Below are 21,818 nucleotides of genomic sequence, written 5' to 3' on the forward strand. Positions count from 1 at the left end.
TAAGACTGTTAAATGGGTAACAACTACTGATCCTGTTGTGGAAATTTCCTCTATTTACCAAATCATGAGATCAAACCACAACACAAGTCAGAGTTAGTTATCAAAGTCCATCTTTAATTATATGAGCTCTATCACAACCCTGTGACTCTCAGATCAATTCAGTGTCTATCAATGAATTCTCTGAGAGCCCCCTCTACATTGCAACTGAGATCCTTTTAATAGCAAAGAACACACATAGTCAGACAGCATAGACATAATAAATCGTTCAGCTCTGTCTCCTTACTCAAACCCAGAACCATAAACCAATCCTCCATATTAACAGGCATATATCAAATTGTCATTTAGATACAACAAATTCTAAATACAACCAATCCTGGACAAGCTCACGGGGAGCATAGAATGATTCCAGACACTGCCATCCTCCTCTCCCTGATGGGAAAAGTAGGGAGTGACTGGCACACAGACACAGTGGAGCAAAAGATATGTCTACACATGATGACACCTTGACCTCTCCCCTCTCTGCGGACCATGCAACTTAGTCTTGACATAGAACAGATAACTGCCAATGGCCACCACTATAGTACAACAAAATACATTCTTCTGAGAAATAACTCATAAGCATATCATGAAAATAAAACATCTTATCTATGTTACCCACCAATTCTGATTATTCCCCAACAATCCCCACCATACCTACACTGCTGCTAAAATGACTATTGATTAACTGTATTACTACCACTATGCTGCTGTTTATTGATTATTGATTGCCATTAGTACCCATGTATCCTGCTACTGGTCACTATTACCCCTGTTTTGAAGTATATACAGTTGAAGTCGGAAGTTTACATACACCTTAGACAAATACATTTAAACTCAGTTTTTCACAATTCATGACATTTAATCAGAGTAAAAATTCCTTGTTTTAGGTCAGTTAGGATCACCACTTTATTTTAAGAATGTGAAATGTCAGAATAATAGTAGAGAGAATTATTTATTTCAGCTTTTATTTCTTTCATCACATTCCCAGTGGGTCAGAAGTTTACATACACTCAATTAGTATTTGGTAGCATTGCCTTTAAATTGTTTAACTTGGGTCAAATGTTTTGGGTAGCCTTCCACAAGCTTCCCACAATAAGTTGAGTGAATTTTGTCCCATTCCTCCTGACAGAGCTGGTGTAACTGAGTCAGGTTTGTAGGCCTCCTTGCTCGCACACGCTTTTTCAGTTCTGCCCACAAATATTCTATGGGATTGAGGTCAGGGCTTTGTGATGGCCACTCCAATACCTTGACTTTGTTGTCCTTAAGCCATTTTGCCACAACTTTGGAAGTATGCTTGGGGTCATTGTCCATTTGGAAGACGAATTTGGGACCAAGATTTAACTTCCTGACTGATATCTTGAGATGTTGCTTCAATATATCCACCTAATTTCCCCCCTCATGATTCTATCTATTTTGTGAAATGCACCAGTCCCTCCTGCAGCAAAGCATCCCCACAACATGATGCTGCCACCAGCGTGCTTCACTGTTGGGATGGTGTTATTTGGCTTGCAAGCCTCCCCCTTTTTCCTCCAAACATAACAATGGTCATTATGGCCAAACAGTTCTATTTTTGTTTCATCAGACCAGAGGACATTTCTCCAAAAAGTGCAATCGTTGTTCCCACGTGCAGTTGTAAACCGTAGTTTTGGAGCAGTGGCTTCTTCCTTGCTGAGCGGCCTTTTAGGTTATGTCGATATAGGACTTGTTTTACTGTGAATTTAGATACTTTTGTACCTGTTTCCTCCAGCATCTTCACAAGGTCCTTTGCTATTGTTCTGGGATTGATTTGTACTTTTGGCACCAAAGTACGTTCATCTCTAGGAGACAGAACATGTAAATTATAAGTGAAATAATCTGTCTGTAAACAATTGTTGGAAAAATGACTTGTGTCATGCACAAAGTAGATGTCCTAACTGACTTGCCAAAACTATAGTTTGTTCACAAGAAATGTGTGGAGTGGTTGAAAAACAAGTTTTAATGACTCCAACCTAAGTGTATGTAAACTTCCGACTTCAACTGTATTTTCAGAGGGACTTGGTGTGCTTACCGTCCTCAGAATGGGGGAGTGTGTGTTCTTATCCCACTCAGATCAGGGGTGTTTGAACCTTCCAGGCAGAATGCTGGGAACTCTGCCGTGTGGTCGTCCACAAGCTCCCCTTCAAATATGCACCCATTTTTTACAATAAACTTTAACCAGAATGTTCAGAGATCTTATTATTTCCACTCCACATTAACATCTACTCAATTAGAATGATTGCTCTATGGAAGTAGGAAGTGTTTTTTTCCCCCTTCACCTGTCCATGTTTTTTGTTGTCCTTCCATTCTCTTTTGTGAAGAGCCTGCGGCTGTAGTAGAAGCTGCCCTGGCCATGCTTCAGCCCCTGGACAGTGTCCCCAGTGTACTCATTCCTCAGGGGGTACTGAGAGCCAGGCACTCTCCTCATGAATCATGTGTGGATCCCCTTTCCATGCTTAGAGACAGAGGAGGATTTACCAGTCATTTATCAGTTTTACGTGAAGTTACACTAACCATGTCTTTCTCAAAGCAAAATAATGGGTTTATTCATCTATCATGTCATGGCAGATGGGGGTGATATGGTATACTACCCACCACTGCGACCTGTATGCTCTCGTTGGCTGGCCCTTGCTTCATATTCGTCGCCAAACCCACTGGCTCCAGATCATCTATAAGTCTTTGCAAGGTAAAGCCCCACCTTATCTCAGCTCACTGGTCACCATAGCAGCACCCACTCGTAGCACGCGCTCCAGCAGGTATATTTCACTGGTCACCCCCCCAAAGCCAATTTCTCCATTGGCCGCCCTTCCAGTTCTCTGCTGCCAATAACTGGAACAAATTGCAAAAATCTCTGGAGACTCATATATCCGTCACTAACTTTAAGCACCAGCTGTCGGAGTAGCTCACAGATCACTGAACCTGTACGTAGCCCATCTGTAAATACCAACTACCTCATCCCCATACTGTTTTTTTTTTTTGCTCCTTTGCACCCCATTATCTCTACTTGCACATTCATCTTCTGCACATCTATCACTGCAGTGTTTAAATTGCTAAATTGAAATGATTTCGCAACTGTGGCCTATTTATTGCCTTACCTCCCTTATCTTACCTCATTTGCACACGCTGTACATACTTATTTTCTACTGTGTTATTGACTATGTTTGTTTATTCCATGTGTAACTCTGTGTTGTTGTGTCGCACTGCTTTGCTTTATCTTGGCCAGGTCACAGTTGTAAATGAGAACTTGTTCTCAACTAGACTACCTGCTTAAATAAAGGTGAAATAAACAAAAATTAAAAAATGATATCCTGAACAAAAATGCAACATGCAACAATTTCAAAGTTTTTACTGCATTACACTTCAAAGAAGGAAATCAGTCAATTGAAATCAATTAGGTCCTAATCTATGGATTTCACATGACTGTGCAGTAGCGCAACCATGGGTGGGCCTCAGAGGGCATAGGCCCACCCACTGGGGAGCCAGGCCCAGCCAATCAGAATGAGTTTTTTCACACAAAAGGTCTTTATTACAGACAGAAATCCTCCTCTGCACCCCCCTCCCCCCAGACGATCCCACAGGTGAAGAAGCCGGATGTGGATGTCCTGGGCTGGAGTGGTTACATGTGGTCTTCGATTGTGAGGCCGGTTGGATGTAGTGGCAATTTATCTAAATCGATGTCGGACACAGATTATTGGTCGAGAAATGAACATTCAATTCTCTGGCAACAGCTCTGTTGGACGTTTGCCTTTTACTGTCTCCAGCACAAAGTGCACATGTGTAATGATCATGCTGTTTAATCCAATGTTTGATAATCCATCCACCTGAAAGCTGTGGCATATCTTGGCAAAGGAGTAATGCTCACTAACAGGGATGTAAACAATTTTGTACACAATACTCTTTTTGTGCATATGGAACATTTCTGGGAATTTTTATTTCAGCCCATAAAAAATGGGACCAACATGTTGCGTTTATATTTTTGTTCAGGATACAATGTGATATAGACACAATATGGAAATGGCATAATTAAATACCTTAAAGACAAGTTCTCCCTGAAAATATGCCACACCTTCACCATGGAACTGCTTTTGATACTTATCATCATCATACCTGAGTGAGCAGATTGTTTTCATTGATCATGTAGTTAGCAGGCTGAGCAATGTATGCTTAATTTATTATGGAAAAAACAAACACTGGAGGCATTGTTTCATGTTCAGAGAGAGGCGAATGATGAGCAATGGTTTACCTTTGGACAATAATATTAGGAAGACCAGGGACCATCACTTCTCTCAAATTGTTTGTCAGTGAATGGTGGTTGTCTTTAAATGTGTCCTATCCCACTCTTCATCTACAACACAGGTGTCAAACTCATTCCACGGAGAGCAGAGTGATTGCAAGTTTCCTCCCCTCCCTTGTACTAAAAAACTCTCCACACCTGGTTGTCTAGAGCTTAATTGGAAACAAAAACTTGCAGACACTAATGCCACGTTCATATGTTAGTCGGAACTAGGAAACTCTGAAATTTCCAACTTGCTAACTGGTTGTAGATATACATGTGCCACATTCAACAAATCAGCAAGTCGATTAGCATTTGAACACGGCATAGGCCCTCCATGGAATGAGTTTGACACCCCTGATCGACAACGTGTGGTTCCAAGACAACACCAGCTTGGGAGCCAAATGCCAAAAGTTGACTTAATGACCGTTTGTGAGTCGTTATCTCAGTTTTTTTTCTGTTTAAACCCCTTTTGCCATTTCACTTTGTCATCCAGCCGATGCAGTTCAGTAAACATACTATGCTAAGGAGCTCAGTATGGAATCCTCAGTATGTCAAGAAGGTATTTACAGTAGAAACACAAAAAATATTGTTCTATTCAAGTTGGGTTTATGTACTGAAATTATGTCAAGAGCATTTGTGTTTGGATTATTTTATTGAATGCGTACTTAAAATAATAAAATGTGTAGAAATATAAAACAAATATGGAGGCTGAACATGAACATGCAGCGTCAAATTGATGAAATGTTAAGATTGAAAAAAAAAATGAAAAACCTAACAGTGCTTGGTTTTACATAATGAGTTAGTCAATGTTTTGGGGGTGAAAAGCAACCTGGTGTCTATTCAGATAAGAGCATGCCAACACTGTTTAGAGAGGTATTCAGTGTATCTGTTTGAGAAACCAATGTGAACTTCAGTCTTCTGAGATGATGTTCAAGTTTGCAAGGTGTCTCATAGTGGGTCTGCCATGTGGACAGTTCCAAGGCTGCTCTATCTCCCCCATATGAACCACAAGCTTCTTCATCTCACTGGTGCTCAGAGCAGTACCGATCATCACCTTACGTGGGAGACAGAGTACATAGCATCATTGGACCAGAGCACAAATTAAAATTGTGTCATTGGAAAACTAGCGCAAAAGTATGTTTAAAATACCAAACAAACATTTACACTTTCAATCACTGCATAACATACATTATAACTGGTGTATTTGTACTAATAATTCTTATTTAGTGGTTAAATCATAGAGCTCATTAAATCACATTAATACATCACAAAAACATATACAGTTGAAGTCGGAAGTTTAAATACACTTCGGTTGGAGTCATTAAAACTTGTTTTTCAACCACTCCACCAATTTCTTGTTAACAAACTATAGTTTTGGCAAGTCGGGTAGGACATCTACTTTGTGCATGACAACTCATTTTTTCCAACAATTGTTTACAGACAGATTATTTCACTATAATTCACTGTATCACAATTCCAGTGTGTCAGAAGTTTACACTAAGTTGACTGTGCCTTTAAACAGCTTGGAAAATCCCATAAAATGATGTCATGGCTTTAGAAGCTACTGATAGGCTAATTGACATAATTTGAGTCAATTGGAGGTATACCTGTAGATGTATTTCAAGGCCTACCTTCAAACTCACTGCCTCTTTGCTTGACATCATGGGAAAATCAAAAAAGAAATCAGCCAAGACCTCAGAAAAACAATTGTAGACCTCCACAAGTCTGGTTCCTCCTTGGGAGCAATTTCCAAATGCCTGAAGGTACCACGTTCATCTGTACAAACAATAGTACGCAAGTATAAACACCATGGGACCATGCAGCCATCATACCGCTCAGGAATTAGACGCGTTCTGTCTCCTACAGATGAATGTTTTTTGGTGCAAAAAGCGCATATCAATCCCAGAACAACAGCAAAGGACCTTGTGAAGATGCTGGAGGAAACAGGTACAAAATTATCTTTATCCACATAACCTGAAAGGCCGCTCAGCAAGGAAGAAGCCACTGCTCCAAACCGCCATTAAAAAACCTGACTACGGTTTTCAACTGCACATGGAGACAAAGATTGCACTTTTTGGAGAAATGTCCTCTGGTCTGATGAAACAAAAATAGGACTGTTTGGCCATAATGACCATTGTTATGTTTGGAGGAAAAAGGGGACGCTTAAAAGCTGAAGAGCACCATCCCAACCGGGAAGCACAGGGGTGGCAGCATCATGTTGTGGGGGTGCTTTGCTGCAGGAGGGACTGGTGCACGTCACAAAATAGATGGGAGGGAGGACAATTTGGTGGATATATTGAAGCAACATCTCAAGACATCAGTCAGGAAGTTAAATCTTGGTCGCAAATGGGTCTTCCAAATGGACAATGACCCCAAGCATACTTCCAAAGGTGTGGCAAAATGGCTTAAGGACAACAAAGTCAAGGTATTGGAGTGGCCATCACAAAGCCCTGACTTCAATCCTATAGAACATTTGTGGGCAGAACTGAAAAAGCATGTGCGAGCAAGGAGGCCTACAAACCTGACTCAGTTACACCAGCTCTGTCAGGAGGAATGGGACAAAATTCACCCAGCTCATTGTGGGAAGCTTGTGGAAGGCTACCCGAAACATTGGACCCAAGTTAAACAATTTAAAGGCAATGCTACCAAATACTAATTGAGTGCATGTAAACTTCTGACCCACTGGCAATGTGATGAAAGAAATAAAAGCTGAAATTAATTATTCTCTCTACTATTATTCTGACATTTCACATTCTTAAAATAAAGTGGTGATCCTAACTGACTTAAGACAGAGAATCTTTACTAGGATTAAATGTCATGAATTGTGAAAAACAGTGTTAAATTTATTTGGCTAAGGTGTATGTAAACATCCGACTTCAACTGTAACAGACACTTACCGACTTCCTGCAGGCCCTGGAGGCGAACATCTGCCTGACACGAGACGGCCGACACATGACCCCTGGGCTGTCACTCAACATAAAGATGAGCTCCTCGATGTCCCCCGGACCAAATGTCCAGTTCTTACTGGTTGGCAGGGATACCAGCTTCACCCGCTCCATCACCTGGGCTGGAACACAGAGCACAATGGAATTTAGAATCAGAAAACAGACAGGCGCCATACCCATGCATGCTAGTTTGAAATATACCTTTTGGAGAGTGTTATTGTAATTTCTTATGGCTAGGTATATTTTACCCCACTAAATATAGGAGTGAGTGAGCGTGTTGTTTTAAATTTGTCTTACCCTCCTCATCTATGAGGAAATCAAAGCCATTCTTTCTGAAGATCTCAAGGTTCTCCACGAGAACGTTCTCGCTGACTGCTGTGAGGTGGAGATTCTGTGGACTGAGAACACCATAAAAACAAATACGTTTAACACAAAAGGAGTTAAGTTAGCTATATAAAGTGGTGGTGAATGTCAGTGATTCCTTACACAATGAGTCTCTGTCCTTGCAGTGCAGTGTGTTGTTGAAGCATCTCAAAGTTGTACTTCTCGTCGGTGGCATGCTGGTCTATCATGAAGATGTCAGAGTTGAGCTTAGTTATGATGAAGCCCAGGTTAAACTGGCCGATTATCTCCATGTCCTTAAAACTGTCTTTGCTATGGGGATTACAGATGGGAACATTTCAACAGATTTAAGTATAATAACTCGATAATAATCATATTGATATGTTATGTCGACCCTGACGAAGGCAACGTGCACCTAAAAATTGGTTCAGAAATGCAATAGAAAAAAATAAGATTAAATTGTGACACTTTCTTTTATGGAGATAAAAGGTCAAATATAGTGGTCAGGAAAAAAATATTGTCCTTACAATTAACCAACAATAACCAAAAATATCAGTTAAATTCCCACCATATCTCTTTCTTCAGCTCATCCTCAGCACTCTGATTCTCTCCAGGGCTGATTTTGGCTCTGAAGCGTCTGTAGCGCAGCCTGTCTTCAGCCTTCTCTCTACGCTGTCCCTGAAGCCTTCTCACCCTCCCAAACAGCTCCTGTACAGAGAACTGCAGTGGCACTGTCCTCTTCTGTACACAGACTGGTGCGTCCACATTAGACCCAGAGGATCCTTCAGAACCGGCTGAATGTCTGGTCTTATACTCTAAGGAGAACTGACCATCCTCTAGTTTGGCCTTCTTGGCGTTGGGACTGAAGCTCATTTCCTCAGACATCTCTGAAATACGTGGTTCAATCGGCCGGACGAAGTGCTTAGCAACTGTGCGTTCCTCGTTGAAAGGTTCATTGAGTGCCTCGCTTTTTATAATGGGTTCGTCATCTACTATGTTGTCTGGTGAGTTGAACTCTGACCCTATAGTAGCACAGAGACTCTCTGGGGTGGTTGTGGGGGAGCTGTGCTCCGACAGGACGCTCTCTCTGCCAGAGTCTACGTCGCTCTCCGTCGTCCTTCCATACCTGAACCCCTCCAGCACAGACCTCCCCACAGGGGAACATTTCACTGCACCTCGACTGATTTTCAAAGGAGATTGTAAACTTGGCCCGTGTGTGTTCTGACTCTTGTCAGAGCCTCCGAAGAAAGACTGCAGTTTCTTCTGGGTTGGACCAGTGTTAGCAGCTTTAGCAGTGCTCGACTTGGACCCACTGCCTGGGCTGTTGTGCATGGAGAAAGCAGCCTTCAATCCAGCCAAGTTGAGAGAAGACTGGGGGCTTGGTATAACAGATTCTGAATCATCTCCAGCTTCAGGAGCCGTCTCAGATGATGGAACCTGGCATCCTTCCATATCCGATGGAGGCTCTGCTGGTCTGTAGGAATCTTGTAAAGTGTGTTTACTGGTGGTGGAGAAGGACATGTGGTTGAGGCTGATCTTGTTGACTCCAGTCTCGTACATGGCGATGAGAGAGCTCTTCATGATGGCTAGCAGGAGTTTCTCCTCCTGGAGGAAGATCTGACGCTTGTCTGGCGTGACGTTGACATCCACACACTCTGAGGCAACAGTGATGTTCAATGCAACAAACGGATACTGATGTCTGTTAAAGGTGTGATACACTTCATTCACAACCTTGGAGACCTTAGAAGGATCACACGGGCGGTTGTTGATGTAAAAGAACTGTCTGTCTGTGGCACTTCTCCCGACACCATGATCCCCTCGCGACACAAAACCGGAGATTGTGAAGAGGTCTTTGGGTAGGTCTGCATTACTCAGTCCATAATCCTCCTTGATGTTGTCTGTTGGCGAGAGCTGCTGGAATAGAAGCAGACTCTGCAACTGTTTGGGGCCAAATATGGCTCCAATGTTGTCTCTCATGCTCTGCCTGCCGCTGGTGCAGAGGACCGGGGTGCGTTTGCCCTGTCCCGTCTGGTTGGTGCAGGTGATACGAACCCCTGTTGAGACGATGCAGTAGGACTGGAGGATGTGAATCATCTTGGTGTATTCCTGCACACATACAAAGTGGGAGCATAATACTTTATACATTCCCTAAACCAGTTCTGAAGAAAATACAAACAGTAAAATAAAACCAGTCAAAGTAGTGTGTTGACATTCCTTTTAAAGGAGTGCTGTTATTTTAGTCAATTGTGTTGTGGTTGAGTAATGTACTGTCCAACCACAGCATGACACACCACTCAGTGTAGATCCAAACGAATGACTGACTAGTGACTAATAACCTCCAGTATTTATGCTGCAGTAGTTTATGTGTCAGGGGGCTAGGGTCAGTCTGTTATATCTGGAGTTTTTCTCCTGTCTTATCCGGTGTGTCCTGTGTGAATTTAAGTATGCTCTCTCTTATTCTCTCTCTCGCTTTCTCTCTCTCGGAGGACCTGAGCCCTAGGACCATGCCTCAGGACTACCTGGCATGATGACTCCTTGCTGTCCCCAGTCCACCTGGCCGTGCTGCTGCTCCAGTTTCAACTGTTGTGCCTGTGGCTATGGAACCCTAACCTGTTCACCGGATGTGCTACCTGTCCCAGACCTGTTTTCAACTCTCTAGAGACAGCAGGAGCGGTAGAGATACTCTGAATGATCAGCTACGAAAAGCCAACTGACATTTACTCCTGAGGTGCTGACCTATTGCACCCTCGACAACTACTGTGATTATTATTATTTGACCCTGCTGGTCATCTATGAACATTTGAACATCTTGGCCATGTTCTGTTATAATCTCCACCCGGCACAGCCAGAAGAGGACTGGCCACCCCTCATAGCCTGGTTCCTCTCTAGGTTTCTTTCTAGGTTCTGGCTTTTCTAGGGAGTTTTTCCTAGCCACCATGCTTCTACAGCTGCATTGCTTGCTGTTTGGGGTTTTAGGCTGGGTTTCTGTACAGCACTTTGAGATATCAGCTGATGTAAGAAGGGCTTTATAAATAAATTGGATAATAACTGACCTTTTTGATGTTGCGTTGGAACTCCTTGTGTCGGACGGGCAGGGTGTAGAAGAGCTGCGACAGGCTGACCGTGGTGCCCTGCTGCCTTGGGTGGGGCAACTGTTGGGTCAGGTGACCGTTGTGGTCAAACACCAGCTTGGTGCCCACCTGTGCAGCCTCATGACAGGTCACAACACTGAGGTCACTGGGGAGAGAAGAGAGGAGGTCAGCTGATAATACTGCAGAGGAGAGTAGGGAACTTGCATCTGACTCTTAGAGTAAGTACAACTACGTTATACTCTCCATCCATCCAGGATATATAGAGAGATAGAACACAGCTTTACCTGAGGGCACAAAGAGAGCTGAGGGCTTCCCCTCGGAAGCCAAATGTTTCCACGTGGATAAGGTCAGAGAAATCCTTCAGCTTCGATGTGTGGTGCTTCAAGGCTGTGGTCAGGAGGATAAAATCAAGGGCCTGAGTACAGTGTCCTATAAAAACAGTATACTACAGTATGCAATATACAAACATTCAATTGGCAGATAAATGGTGTTACTCACTTAGTCCTTCAAAATTAGCCTCTTCCACTCCTTTGCCGTTGTCAGACACTTCCACAAGCTCTGTTCCGCTGTCCTTCAATTTAATGTCTACAGATATGTGGAAACAACTCTCCATATTTTGGATTTGTGCAACAACAACAACGCATTTCCAAAACAGAAACCATACTACATCCACAGTCGATTTACAGTACAGTATTTGCAATAGAGGTCGACCGATTAATCGGAAATTAGGGCCGATTTTAAGTTTTCATAACAATCGGAAATCGGTAATTTTGGGAGTCGATTTGCCAATTTTTAAATGTATTTTTACACCTTTATTTAACTAGGCAAGTCAGTTAAGAACACTTTCTTATTTTCAATGACGGCCTAGGAACGGTGGGTTAACTTAACTGCCTTCTTAAGGGGCAGAACGACAGATTTTCACCTTGTCAGCTCGGGGGATCCAATCGTGCAACCTTACAGTTAACTCGTCCAACGCAATAACAACCTGCCTCTCTCGTTGCACTCCACAAGGAGACTGCCTGTTACGCGAATGCAGTAAGCCAAGGTAAGTTGCTAGCTAGCATTAAACTTATCTCATAAAAAACAATCAATCATAATCACTAGTTAACTACACATGGTTGATGATATTACTAGATATTATCTAGCGTGTCCTGCATTGCCTATAATCTGACTGAGCATACAAGCATACAAATATCTAAGTATCTGACTGAGCGGTGGTAGGCAGAAGCAGGCGCGTAAACATTCATTCAAACAGCACTTTTGTGCGTTTTGCCAGCAGCTCTTCGTTGTGCGTCAAGCATTGCGCTGTTTATGACTTCAAGCCTATCAACTCCCGAGATGAGGCTGGTGTTACCGAAGTGAAATGGCTAGCTAGTTAGCGTGCGCTAATTGTCGTTGTGTTGCTGGTTCGAGCCCAGGGAGGAGCGAGGAGAGGGACGGAAGCTATACTGTTACACTGGCAATACTAAAGTGCCTATAAGAACATCCAATAGTCAAAGGTTAATGAAATACAAATGGTAGAGGGAAATAGTCCTATAATAACTACAACCTAAAACGTCTTACCTGGGAATATTGAAGACTCATGTTAAAAGGAACCACCAGCTTTCATATGTTCTCATGTTCTGAGCAAGGAACTTCAGCTTTCTTACATAGCACATATTACACTTTCACTTTCTTCTCCAACACTTTGTTTTTGCATTATTTAAACCAAATTGAACATGTTTCATTGTTTACTTGAGGCTAAATTGATTTTATTGATGTATTATATTAAGTTAAAGTAAGTGTTCATTCAGTATTGTTGTGATTGTCATTATTACAAATAAATAAATAAAAATCGTCCGATTCATCGGTATCGGCTTTTTTGGTCATCCAATAATAATCGGTCGACCTCTAATTTGCAAAGCACTTACCAACATTGGTGGCCCCTGCATCAATACTGTTTTCAACCAGTTCCTTGACAGCTGTAGCCAGGGTCAACACAACTTGTCCAGAGCAGATCTGATGCACAGAGTGCCTGTCAATGGCCTTGATGATTCCAGCTGGTTCAGAGCTGTTATGAAATATAATCATCATGACACAAATGGCTTTGGTACATGTATGCAGGTGTTTTCATTCTACACAATTATGGTTCCTTGCAGTTGAGTGTAACATCAATGAACAAGGAAACATGTAGATGGGTACTCTTCTCACCTTGCATCCGTCATCTCGACTGTTTGAAGAAAACACCCTAGCTGGTGCACTGTCTGTCTGTATACGGTCTATATTCTGTTTGTTGATTCTGTTTTCTCTGGTAGCACCATTTCATCAAATCAAATTCCGGCTACAACTAGATGGCTAGCGTCTGACAAACCAGCTAGCTAGCTGTCATACATGTTGTCAGCAAGTAAGACAACTAAACGTTCAGTTCACAGAATTCAGTTATCGCAACAACAAAAATCAGTAAACCGTGATTTAGAAGGAAGTGGCTGCAATGAAAACAAAGGTAGACCTCTTCCTCCTCATGTTGACATCCATCTATCCGCGCGCTTGTTTTGGATTAATCACCATAGATTCTGCGCAGAGAACACGAGCAGAGCTCTTGCTCTTCCTCCTCCTCCTCCTCCTCTTCTTCTTCTTCGTCGGGGTTGGTTAAGCGGATCGCATCCAACTTTAATGTGCATACATTGCCACCTACTGTACTGGAGTGTGGGGCCAGTCACGGCCTACATTCAATTCTCTCCATTAGTCCTGTAAGAGGAGTGAAATAGACACCACTCCCCCCCACTACACCACCCTCTCTAGACCGCTGCGCCACTCGGGAGGCCCCGCAAATAGATTTTAACAAACAATTAGTCCCGCCAAAAATGCGGCCCTCCGTTGAATTTCAAAATCCCGCTGTGGTGCTCGAGCCAAAAAGTTTGCCCACCCCTGCGCTAGTGCCTACATTATATTCAATACTCTTAGACAGTTTGTGTGCCTGTGTTATGACGTTCTCTTACTGTTAGTTGTTGGTGCGCAATGCGCATGAACAGTTATCTCGGTTTCGCAGGGTCCAAGCAGGGTCATGGCTAGAGAGGATTTAAATGTCAAATCAACGTCAAAAGTTGTTTGACAAAAGCAGTAACCCGTCTTGCCAAGACCATCCAGCGGGCCAATTCCTTGCTGTCTGTCTGCCAGTCAATAGAACCATTAAATTATGTTTTGCATAGGGTAAACCAAAGCCATAGAATTTAGACTACATATATGACTCTGGGGTGAACTATTGAACAAGTCAGTACTTGTAGTTTTCTTTTGAGGCCATCTCTAAAATGTGTATTTTTTCTAATTAATAGTATTTTAAATACATGTATGTCACCAATAAAGATTTGTAACATTTCATCATCATCCTTGCCAGGATCAGGGACGAAATGAGATGCTGCAGGGAATCTGACTTGTAGCGCAAAATAATAAAACGAACAAGACCGCGGTAATGGATTACATGAATGGATAGGGTTAAGGTTTAAAAATGATACAATCTCATCAATATATAATGATACAAATGAAGTCAGACTTGATCCATAATTTCTCCTCACAGTGGACGTGAATTGATTAAACTGAACGTAATGTTCAGCTCATACTGTTTTCTTTCCTGTGTGTGTTGTTCGAAATGGATGACACTTGACGGTATAGGACTCTTCTAGCGAGCTTTTGTAAATATTATTTGATAATAACGTCTACCTAAAGTAGTTACCGTTCATGCGAAATGGAAAATATTAAAGCCTAAGTATTCTTACAGTTGGACATGGATTTATGCCACAGTTAAATGGCCGACGTCAATATGTTTAGCTCTCTGAACGGGCTCAGAGAGGAAAGTGTTACGGAGTCTAGTTGATAGGTATTCGACTAGCCGGACTGTTCCCCGGACTCCATGTGTAGGGATTTGTACAATGCACAAACAAGGCTATTGAACCTGACATTGGTGTATGTCTTTATTCCTTTATCCAACATATCATACTGAAACATGGTGTCAGAAGTGGCTCGGAAAACACACGTTTTTTAAATTTTAAGTACAGTATAGGCGCAGTTACGTTCCATATGCGAACACACGCCGTTTCCTACTCACAACACTGATCACCTCGTTGTTAGCTGGCTAGCTAGCATCACTACCTACTTCGATGACTGAAGGCAAAGAAATCTCATATTCCATTGCTATGGCAGCGAACATTCCGCCACCAAATCCCATGGTTCTCACAGGGGACTGGAATACTAATTGGGACAACTTCAGGGATGAATTCGAGGACTATGCGCTGGCGATCGGTCTACATGAGAAACCCAACGAGGTACAAGCTGCAACTCTGAGAAGTTTAATGGGCAGCGAATGCAGGCATATCTACCGGCACAATCTCACCCTCACAGCACGATAACAGTGTGATGCGAAGGCTATATTGGATGCATTGGAGAATTACTTCAAACCCGCCAGAAACGTCATTTACGAGCGGTTCGTTTTCGAAAGCTGCAAACAGGAAGAGGGTGAGTCGGAACACAACTTTGTAACCCGTTTGAGAGAGAAATCCGCCACTTGTGAATACGGGGGATTGAAAGATGAATTGATTCGTGACAAAATAGTACAGGGAATTGCAAATGAGGATACACGCCGGCGTCTACTGAGAGAGAGAGGCTTAACATTAGTAACTGCCATCGAAATGTGCCGCACTGCTGAAGTCACTGACATGAGAATGAGAGCAATGGAAATCTAAACCCCAACGCTCCGACGTAGATACTGTTCACGCTGTTGGTAGGCAGACATTCAGACTAAACCAATCGAGGCAGAGCAATTCACCACGAACGGTGAACACAGAGAGAGCCCTGTAGCATGTAAATATTGTGGGAATACACACACGTGGCAAAGAGCACTACCCGGCCTACAGAAAACCATGCAGAGCTTGTGGAACTAATAATCATTTTGCAAAAGTGTGTCGCAAAAGAAGGGTGAGTGAGGGCACGATTCACTGTGTTGATGATGTCACTCAATGTTCAGAGCTGAACAGTGAAAGTGACATTTACATGCATGAATCCATTGGGGCTGTACACTCAAGAGGGAAGAAATGGTTTGTGACACTACGATTACACAACAAGAAACAACAATTTCAACTCGATTCTGGTGCTACATGCAACGTAATGAGCTACAAAGACTAAATCAATCTGGCACCTGACACACATCTATTGCCCAGCGATACTAGACTAAAGCTGTACTCAGGAGAGCTAATGAGCTCTATGGGCACCTTTGAGACTGAATGTGTTATTTGGGGACGCAAACACAAGCTGGAGTTTGAGATTGTAAAAACCAGTCAACATCCTCTCCTCTCAGGCTCTACATGCGAACGCCTGGGACTGATGCAGTTCACTGTACCAAATTACCTGCACATTGTGGATCATGTCCAGCATGGACCCCTGTCCAAAAGAACAACTACTCAGCATATATGACGATGTATTCAACATGCCCGTTGAATCTGTGCCTGGGGAGGTACACTTTGTGGTGGATGAGAGCATCACTCCAGTCCAGTGTGCTCCTTGCAATGTGCCCATTGCAATGAAAGGGGCTGTGAAGGCCCAGCTGGACAAGTATGAGGCCGATGGCCACATGACATCTGTGACTGAACCAACTGACTGGATCAGCAATATGGTCATAGTGAAAAAAACAGAGAAGCTGAGGGTCTGCATCGACCCAAAGCATCTGAACCAAGCACTGAAACGATCCCACTACATCATGCCGACACTAGAGGATGTCCTCTATAAGCTTCCCAAGGCCAGGATTTTCACCTTGGTGGATGCCCGAGATGCATTCCTTCAATGCAAGCTGGACGAAGAAAGCAGCTTCATGACTATCTTCTGGACCCCCTGGGGTCGGAAACGCTGGCTCAAGCTCCCGTTTGGTGTCTCAGTGGCGCCTGAGATATACCAACGCAAGCAGCACGAGTTACTGGCTGGGCTCAAGGGCATTGAACCCATCGCCGATGATGTCCTGATCGTAGGCTGTGGTGACACAGACGAAGAAGCAGAACGCGACCACGATGTGAAGCTCCTGGCACTGATGGAGCGCTGCCGATCAGTTAAGCTTCGCCTTGGCCTGAAGAAGCTGCAGTTCAAGGTGAAAGACGTCCATTTCCATGGCCACATTCTCTCGGCAAAAGGCCTGAAGCCGGACCCAGACAAGGTCAGAGCGATCCTCGACATGCCAAACCCGTCTGATGCAAAAGGAGTACAGCGTCTCATCGGCTTTGCAAACTATCTTGCAAAGTTCATGCCACACCTATCAGCAGTCTGTGAGCCTCTGCGCCGGTTGCTGGACAAAGACACACCATGGCACTGGCTACCCAAGCATGAGGCCGCAGTGCAGGAGATGAAATCTCTGGCTTCATCCATGCCAGTGTTGCGCTACTACGACGTCATGAAGCCTGTCACAATCCAGAGCGACTCCAGCCAAAGGGGACTTGGATGCTGCCTTATGCATGAAGGCCAGCCCGTTGCGTTTGCCTCGAGAGCGCTCACCCCCACCGAACAAAACTATGCACAAATTGAGAAAGAGTGCCTCAGCATCGTCTTCTCCTGCCAGCGATTCCATCACTACTTATATGGGCGAGAGCTGGTCACCACTGAAACTGACCACAAACCACTCATTGCCATATTCAGTAAACCTCTCCTCAACGCGCCCAAGAGGCTTCAAAGCATGCTCCTGACTCTGCAAAACTACAGCCTGAAGGTCATTTACAAGCCAGCACCAGAGATGTACATCAGCGACACACTGAGCAGGGCAACAACACAATGTACAGGCAGAGGCACTGTCTATCAGCGGCAGGCCATCTGTTCGCTACAGCAGGAACAACAAGATGCTCAACAGATCAATCAGGCAGACTACTTAAACGTCACAGATCACCGCCTAGCCCAGATAAGGCAACACACTGACAAGGATGAACACCTACAGTCACTGAAGTCCATGGCTCTCGCAGGTTGGCCATACCTGAAAGAGGAGACACCTTTCACAGTGAGAGAATACTGGACCTTTCGAGATGAGATCAGCGTGCAAAATGGCGTCTTGTTCAGAGGTCAGAAGGTCATTATTCCCAAATCACTATGTCCAGAGATGCTTACCCGCATATGCACACTCCAGTCATGTTGGAGGTGACGCATGCTACTGCCAGGCTCGTGAAACATTATACTGGCCAAACATGCAAGCAGAAATTAAAGACTTTGTCAGCAGCTGTACAACATGCAACAAGCATGCTCATGAACAGCAAAAGGAAACCATGATGTCACACGAACTGCCCACAAGGGCCTGGCAAATCGTCAGCATGGACTTATTCAGCCACAGACAAAAGGACTATCTTCTCATCGTTGATCACTACTCTGACTTTTGGGAAATTGAACTGCTCCCAGAAAGCAGAAAGCAGCTCGCTAAGTGCTTCTACGACCTTACTGCTCGAGACCTACCAGAGCTGGAGGTGGGTGAAACGATAAGGATGAAACCGCTGCCGGGAGACCACACAGGACTTTGGAGGCTGGGCACGTGCCTACAGAGAGTTGCACCACGTTCTTACCTGGTGGATGTTGGTGGCTCCCTCTATCGTCGCAATCGGGTGGATCTGCGCGTAGCAGAGCAGACAAACCAGAACACGCCATACACTCACCTAGATGAGCTGGATCACAGTCCAGGCCTAAGGGTAAGGGGCGCAGAATTGAGACATGGGCCAACTGCAGGTGAGGCTTCTACCCCACCAAGCTCTCCAGCTCATGCCCCTAATCCTACCCCTGTCAGAGCTAATACTTACTCACGGGTGGGTCGGCTGTGCAAGTCACCGGACAGGCTTACTCTGTAAGCAAGGGACTGTTAACTTGCCCTCTGTTAATTAAAATATATATATTTTCTTAAATAATTACATTTAAAAAGGAAGATGACAACTGAAGTAAAAATAAAATGTCATGCTTTTTCTATTGTTATGACCTGACTGTTAAGAACTTAATGTTATGCCTTTATGTTTGCATTTTCTATTGAAAAGGATGATGTTACGGAGTCTAGTTGATAGGTATTCGACTAGCCGGACTGTTCCCCGGACTCCATGTGTAGGGATTTGTACAATGCACAAACAAGGCTATTGAACCTGACATTGGTGTCTGTCTTTATTCCTTTATCCAACATATCATACTGAAACAGACAGTTCGAGTAGCAGCAGCATGATCAACCCCTTGATTCGCCGAAATCTAACCACAACGACCAGACATGAGGGGAGTGTGTTTAATTTGACCAACAGTGAAGATGAGACACCTGAAATTAATTCTACGAATATGGCTGTGCTAACTAGCCTCAATCTAACTAGCTAGCCAGAATTGAGAATGTATGTATGTATGTAATGGTACTGTGGGCGGAGTCATCCTGCTGTCAGCCAGCCTACCCACTGAATGTACCTGCAATAGGGTCCAGTTGCGACGTCATCTCTCAGAGCAGTCATCCCTCAGGGTCTCTATGCTGCCATCTACTGAAATGTCATCTTTCAATGCATTGCATCTTTCAGAAAAAGTGGGATATCGAAAGAGTGGGCGTTTCGAAAGGAACCATATAAGGAGAAGTGGGGATTTCGAAAGGAGTCTTAACACTAGAAGTGCTGGAATTCCATAAATACTAGAACCGCCATGACTTGATATTTCTATTATTATTTCAAATATTTAATAAAATACACTGTAAAATTAAGGCTTTTTATAATAAGGTAGCTAACGTTAGCTAGCATTTATGAAAAACGTAAAGTTACATACATGGCAACGGGTAGGTAAAGTTCAAAGACAAAGCTCTCAGTGAGTGAATACAAATTTTTCTTGGCTACAACTGAAATTCCTTACTGTCATCTCTGCAGACCATGACTAAAGTCCGATAACACAAAGGACATCTTGAGTGGCACTTTTTGAAAACCCCACTTCTCCTGATATGGTTCCTTTCGAAACCCCCACTTTTCCTGAGAGATGCACTGCATTGAGAGATTACATATCAGTAGGCGGTAGCATAGAGACCCTGAGGGATGACTGCTCTGAGAGACGATATCGGAGCTGGACCCCTTTCCCTACCTGGTCCGGTTTCCCAAAAGCTAATGCCGCGTTCAAAACAACTGGGAACTGGGAAATTTCTGACTTCAGTGCGTTCAAAACAACTGGGAACCCAGGAGACAAAATGAGCTCCGACTGGGAAAAATTGATTTCAAAGGTCATCCAACTCGGTCCTCTTTCTAGAGAACCAACTTTCCGACCTGAAGATCCCTGACGTCATAATTTTACGTCGTATTATTCAGAGTTCCCAGTTGTTGTGAACGCGGCATGAATTCGTCGTTAACACCTTCGTAAGAACATCGTTACATCTCCGAGCTGTTTCCCAAAACCAATGCATTTGAAAATGCCTGTAGTCTTACGCCTGCCTCAGACCACTTGTAGAACAGCTAAGGGCATCGTTAGATTATTTTTTTGCACACTTGCGTCACTTTATACACAGTTCGTAAATTGCTTCCAGTGTGTCAGAATGCGCTCTTGACAACTTTTGTCTTCAAAATATTTGCCGCTTCGTGGGCGTAGGTGTGAAACTAATCAAGTTAGTAAAAAAATAAGTTACGAACAAAATAGCACAATTGGTTACGGGCATGTAAAACGTCATCCATCCTCTTCGGCGCCATCATCTAGATATGTTAGTGCCACTGAATTCATTTAAAATATTGATGGGAGACTGTTACGGAGTATTGTAAATGTTTTTTATAGGCTGAATCATGTTGTTGTATTTTTAAATTCTGTAATGTATTGATTGTTGCTGCCGCCTCGGTCAGGTCTCACTTGAAAAAGAGACTCTGGGTCTCAATTGGCTTTTCCTGGTTCAATAAAAAAACTAACTTGCCTATATAAAGGTAAAATATATATATATATATATATATATATTTATACAGTTGAAGTCGGAAGTTTACATATACTTAGGTTGGAGTCATTAAAACTTGTTTTTCAAACACTCCACAAATTTCTTGTTAACAAACTATAGTTTTGGCAAGTCGGTTAGGACATCTACTTCGTGCATGACAGAGGATTTTTTCCCTCAATTGTTTACAGACATATTATTTGACTTATAATTCACTGTATCACAATTCCAGTGGGTCAGAAGTTGTTTACTGTGCCTTTAAACAGCTTGAAAATTCCAGAAAATTATGTCATGGCTTCTGATAGGCTAATTGACATCATTTGAGTCAATTGGAGATGTACCTGTGGATGTATTTCAAGGCCTACCTTCAAACTCAGTGCCTCTTTGCTTGACATCATGGGGAAATCAAAATAAATCAGCCAAGACCTCAGAAAAAAAATTGTAGACCTCAACAAGTCTGGTTCATCCTTGGAAACAATTTCCAAACGCCTGAAGGTACTACATTCACCTGTACAAACAATAGTGCGCAAGTATGAACACCATGGGGCCACGCAGCTGTCATACCGCTCAGGAAGGGGAGATCTCCTAGAGATGAATGGGCTTTTGTGTGAAAAGTGCAAAAAAAGTGCAAATCAATCCCAGAACAACAGCAAAGGACCTTGTGAAGATGCTGGAGGAAATAGGTACAAAAGTATCTACATCCACAGTAAAACGAGTCCGATATCGACATAATCTGAAAGACCACATGCTCCAAAACCGCCATAATAAAGCCAGACTACGGTTTGCATCTGCACATGGGGACAAAGATCATACTTTTTGGAGGATTGTCCTCTGGTCTGATGAAACAAAAATAGAACTGTTTGGCCATACTGACCATTGTTATGTTAGGAGGGAAAAGGGGTATGCTTGCAAGCCGAAGAACACCATCCTAACCGTGAAGCACGGGGGTGGCAGCATCATGTTCTAGGAGTGCTTTGCTGCAGGAGGGACTGGTGCACTTCACAATATAGATGGTATCATGAGGAAGTAAAATTATGTGGATATATTGAAGCAACATCTCAAGACATCAGTCAGGAAGTTAAAGCTTGGTCTTCCAAATGGACAATGACCCCAAACATACTTCCAAAGTTGTGGAAAAATGGCTTAAGGACAACAAAGTCAAGGTATTGGAGTGGCCATCACAAACCCCTGACCTCAATCCCATAGAACATTTG

General features: G+C 43.3%; 1 protein-coding gene and 1 pseudogene across 1 annotated transcript; one reads left to right on the forward strand and one right to left on the reverse strand.

The window, feature by feature from the left end:
- Positions 1–4,963: 4,963 nt before the first annotated feature.
- Positions 4,964–13,705, reverse strand: LOC139376748 (PMS1 homolog 2, mismatch repair system component). Its single transcript, XM_071119643.1, has 10 exons — positions 12,900–13,705; positions 12,620–12,759; positions 11,208–11,294; positions 10,994–11,096; positions 10,671–10,854; positions 8,186–9,723; positions 7,762–7,929; positions 7,573–7,673; positions 7,228–7,397; positions 4,964–5,384 (listed from the first exon to the last, which is right to left on the reverse strand). The coding sequence occupies exons 1-10, from the start codon at positions 12,911–12,913 to the stop codon at positions 5,241–5,243; spliced, it is 2,649 nt and encodes an 882-aa protein (XP_070975744.1). The 5' UTR covers positions 12,914–13,705; the 3' UTR covers positions 4,964–5,240.
- Positions 13,706–17,893: 4,188 nt separating this feature from the next.
- The window catches only part of LOC139376749 (eukaryotic translation initiation factor 2-alpha kinase 1-like), a 29,737-nt pseudogene continuing 25,812 nt past the window's right edge, over positions 17,894–21,818 (forward strand).

The sequence above is a fragment of the Oncorhynchus clarkii genome, chromosome 20 (genome assembly GCF_045791955.1).
Source record: "Oncorhynchus clarkii lewisi isolate Uvic-CL-2024 chromosome 20, UVic_Ocla_1.0, whole genome shotgun sequence".
In the NCBI taxonomy this organism is placed as follows: domain Eukaryota; kingdom Metazoa; phylum Chordata; class Actinopteri; order Salmoniformes; family Salmonidae; genus Oncorhynchus; species Oncorhynchus clarkii.

Coding starts and splice junctions, on each gene's coding strand:
- LOC139376748 (XM_071119643.1), bottom strand. Junction 9,724..10,670: donor TCCAACGCAACATCAAAAAG/GTCAGTTATTAT, acceptor GTATGTGTGCAG/GAATACACCAAGATGATTCA. Junction 7,674..7,761: donor CAAGGACAGAGACTCATTGT/GTAAGGAATCAC, acceptor TGGTGTTCTCAG/TCCACAGAATCTCCACCTCA.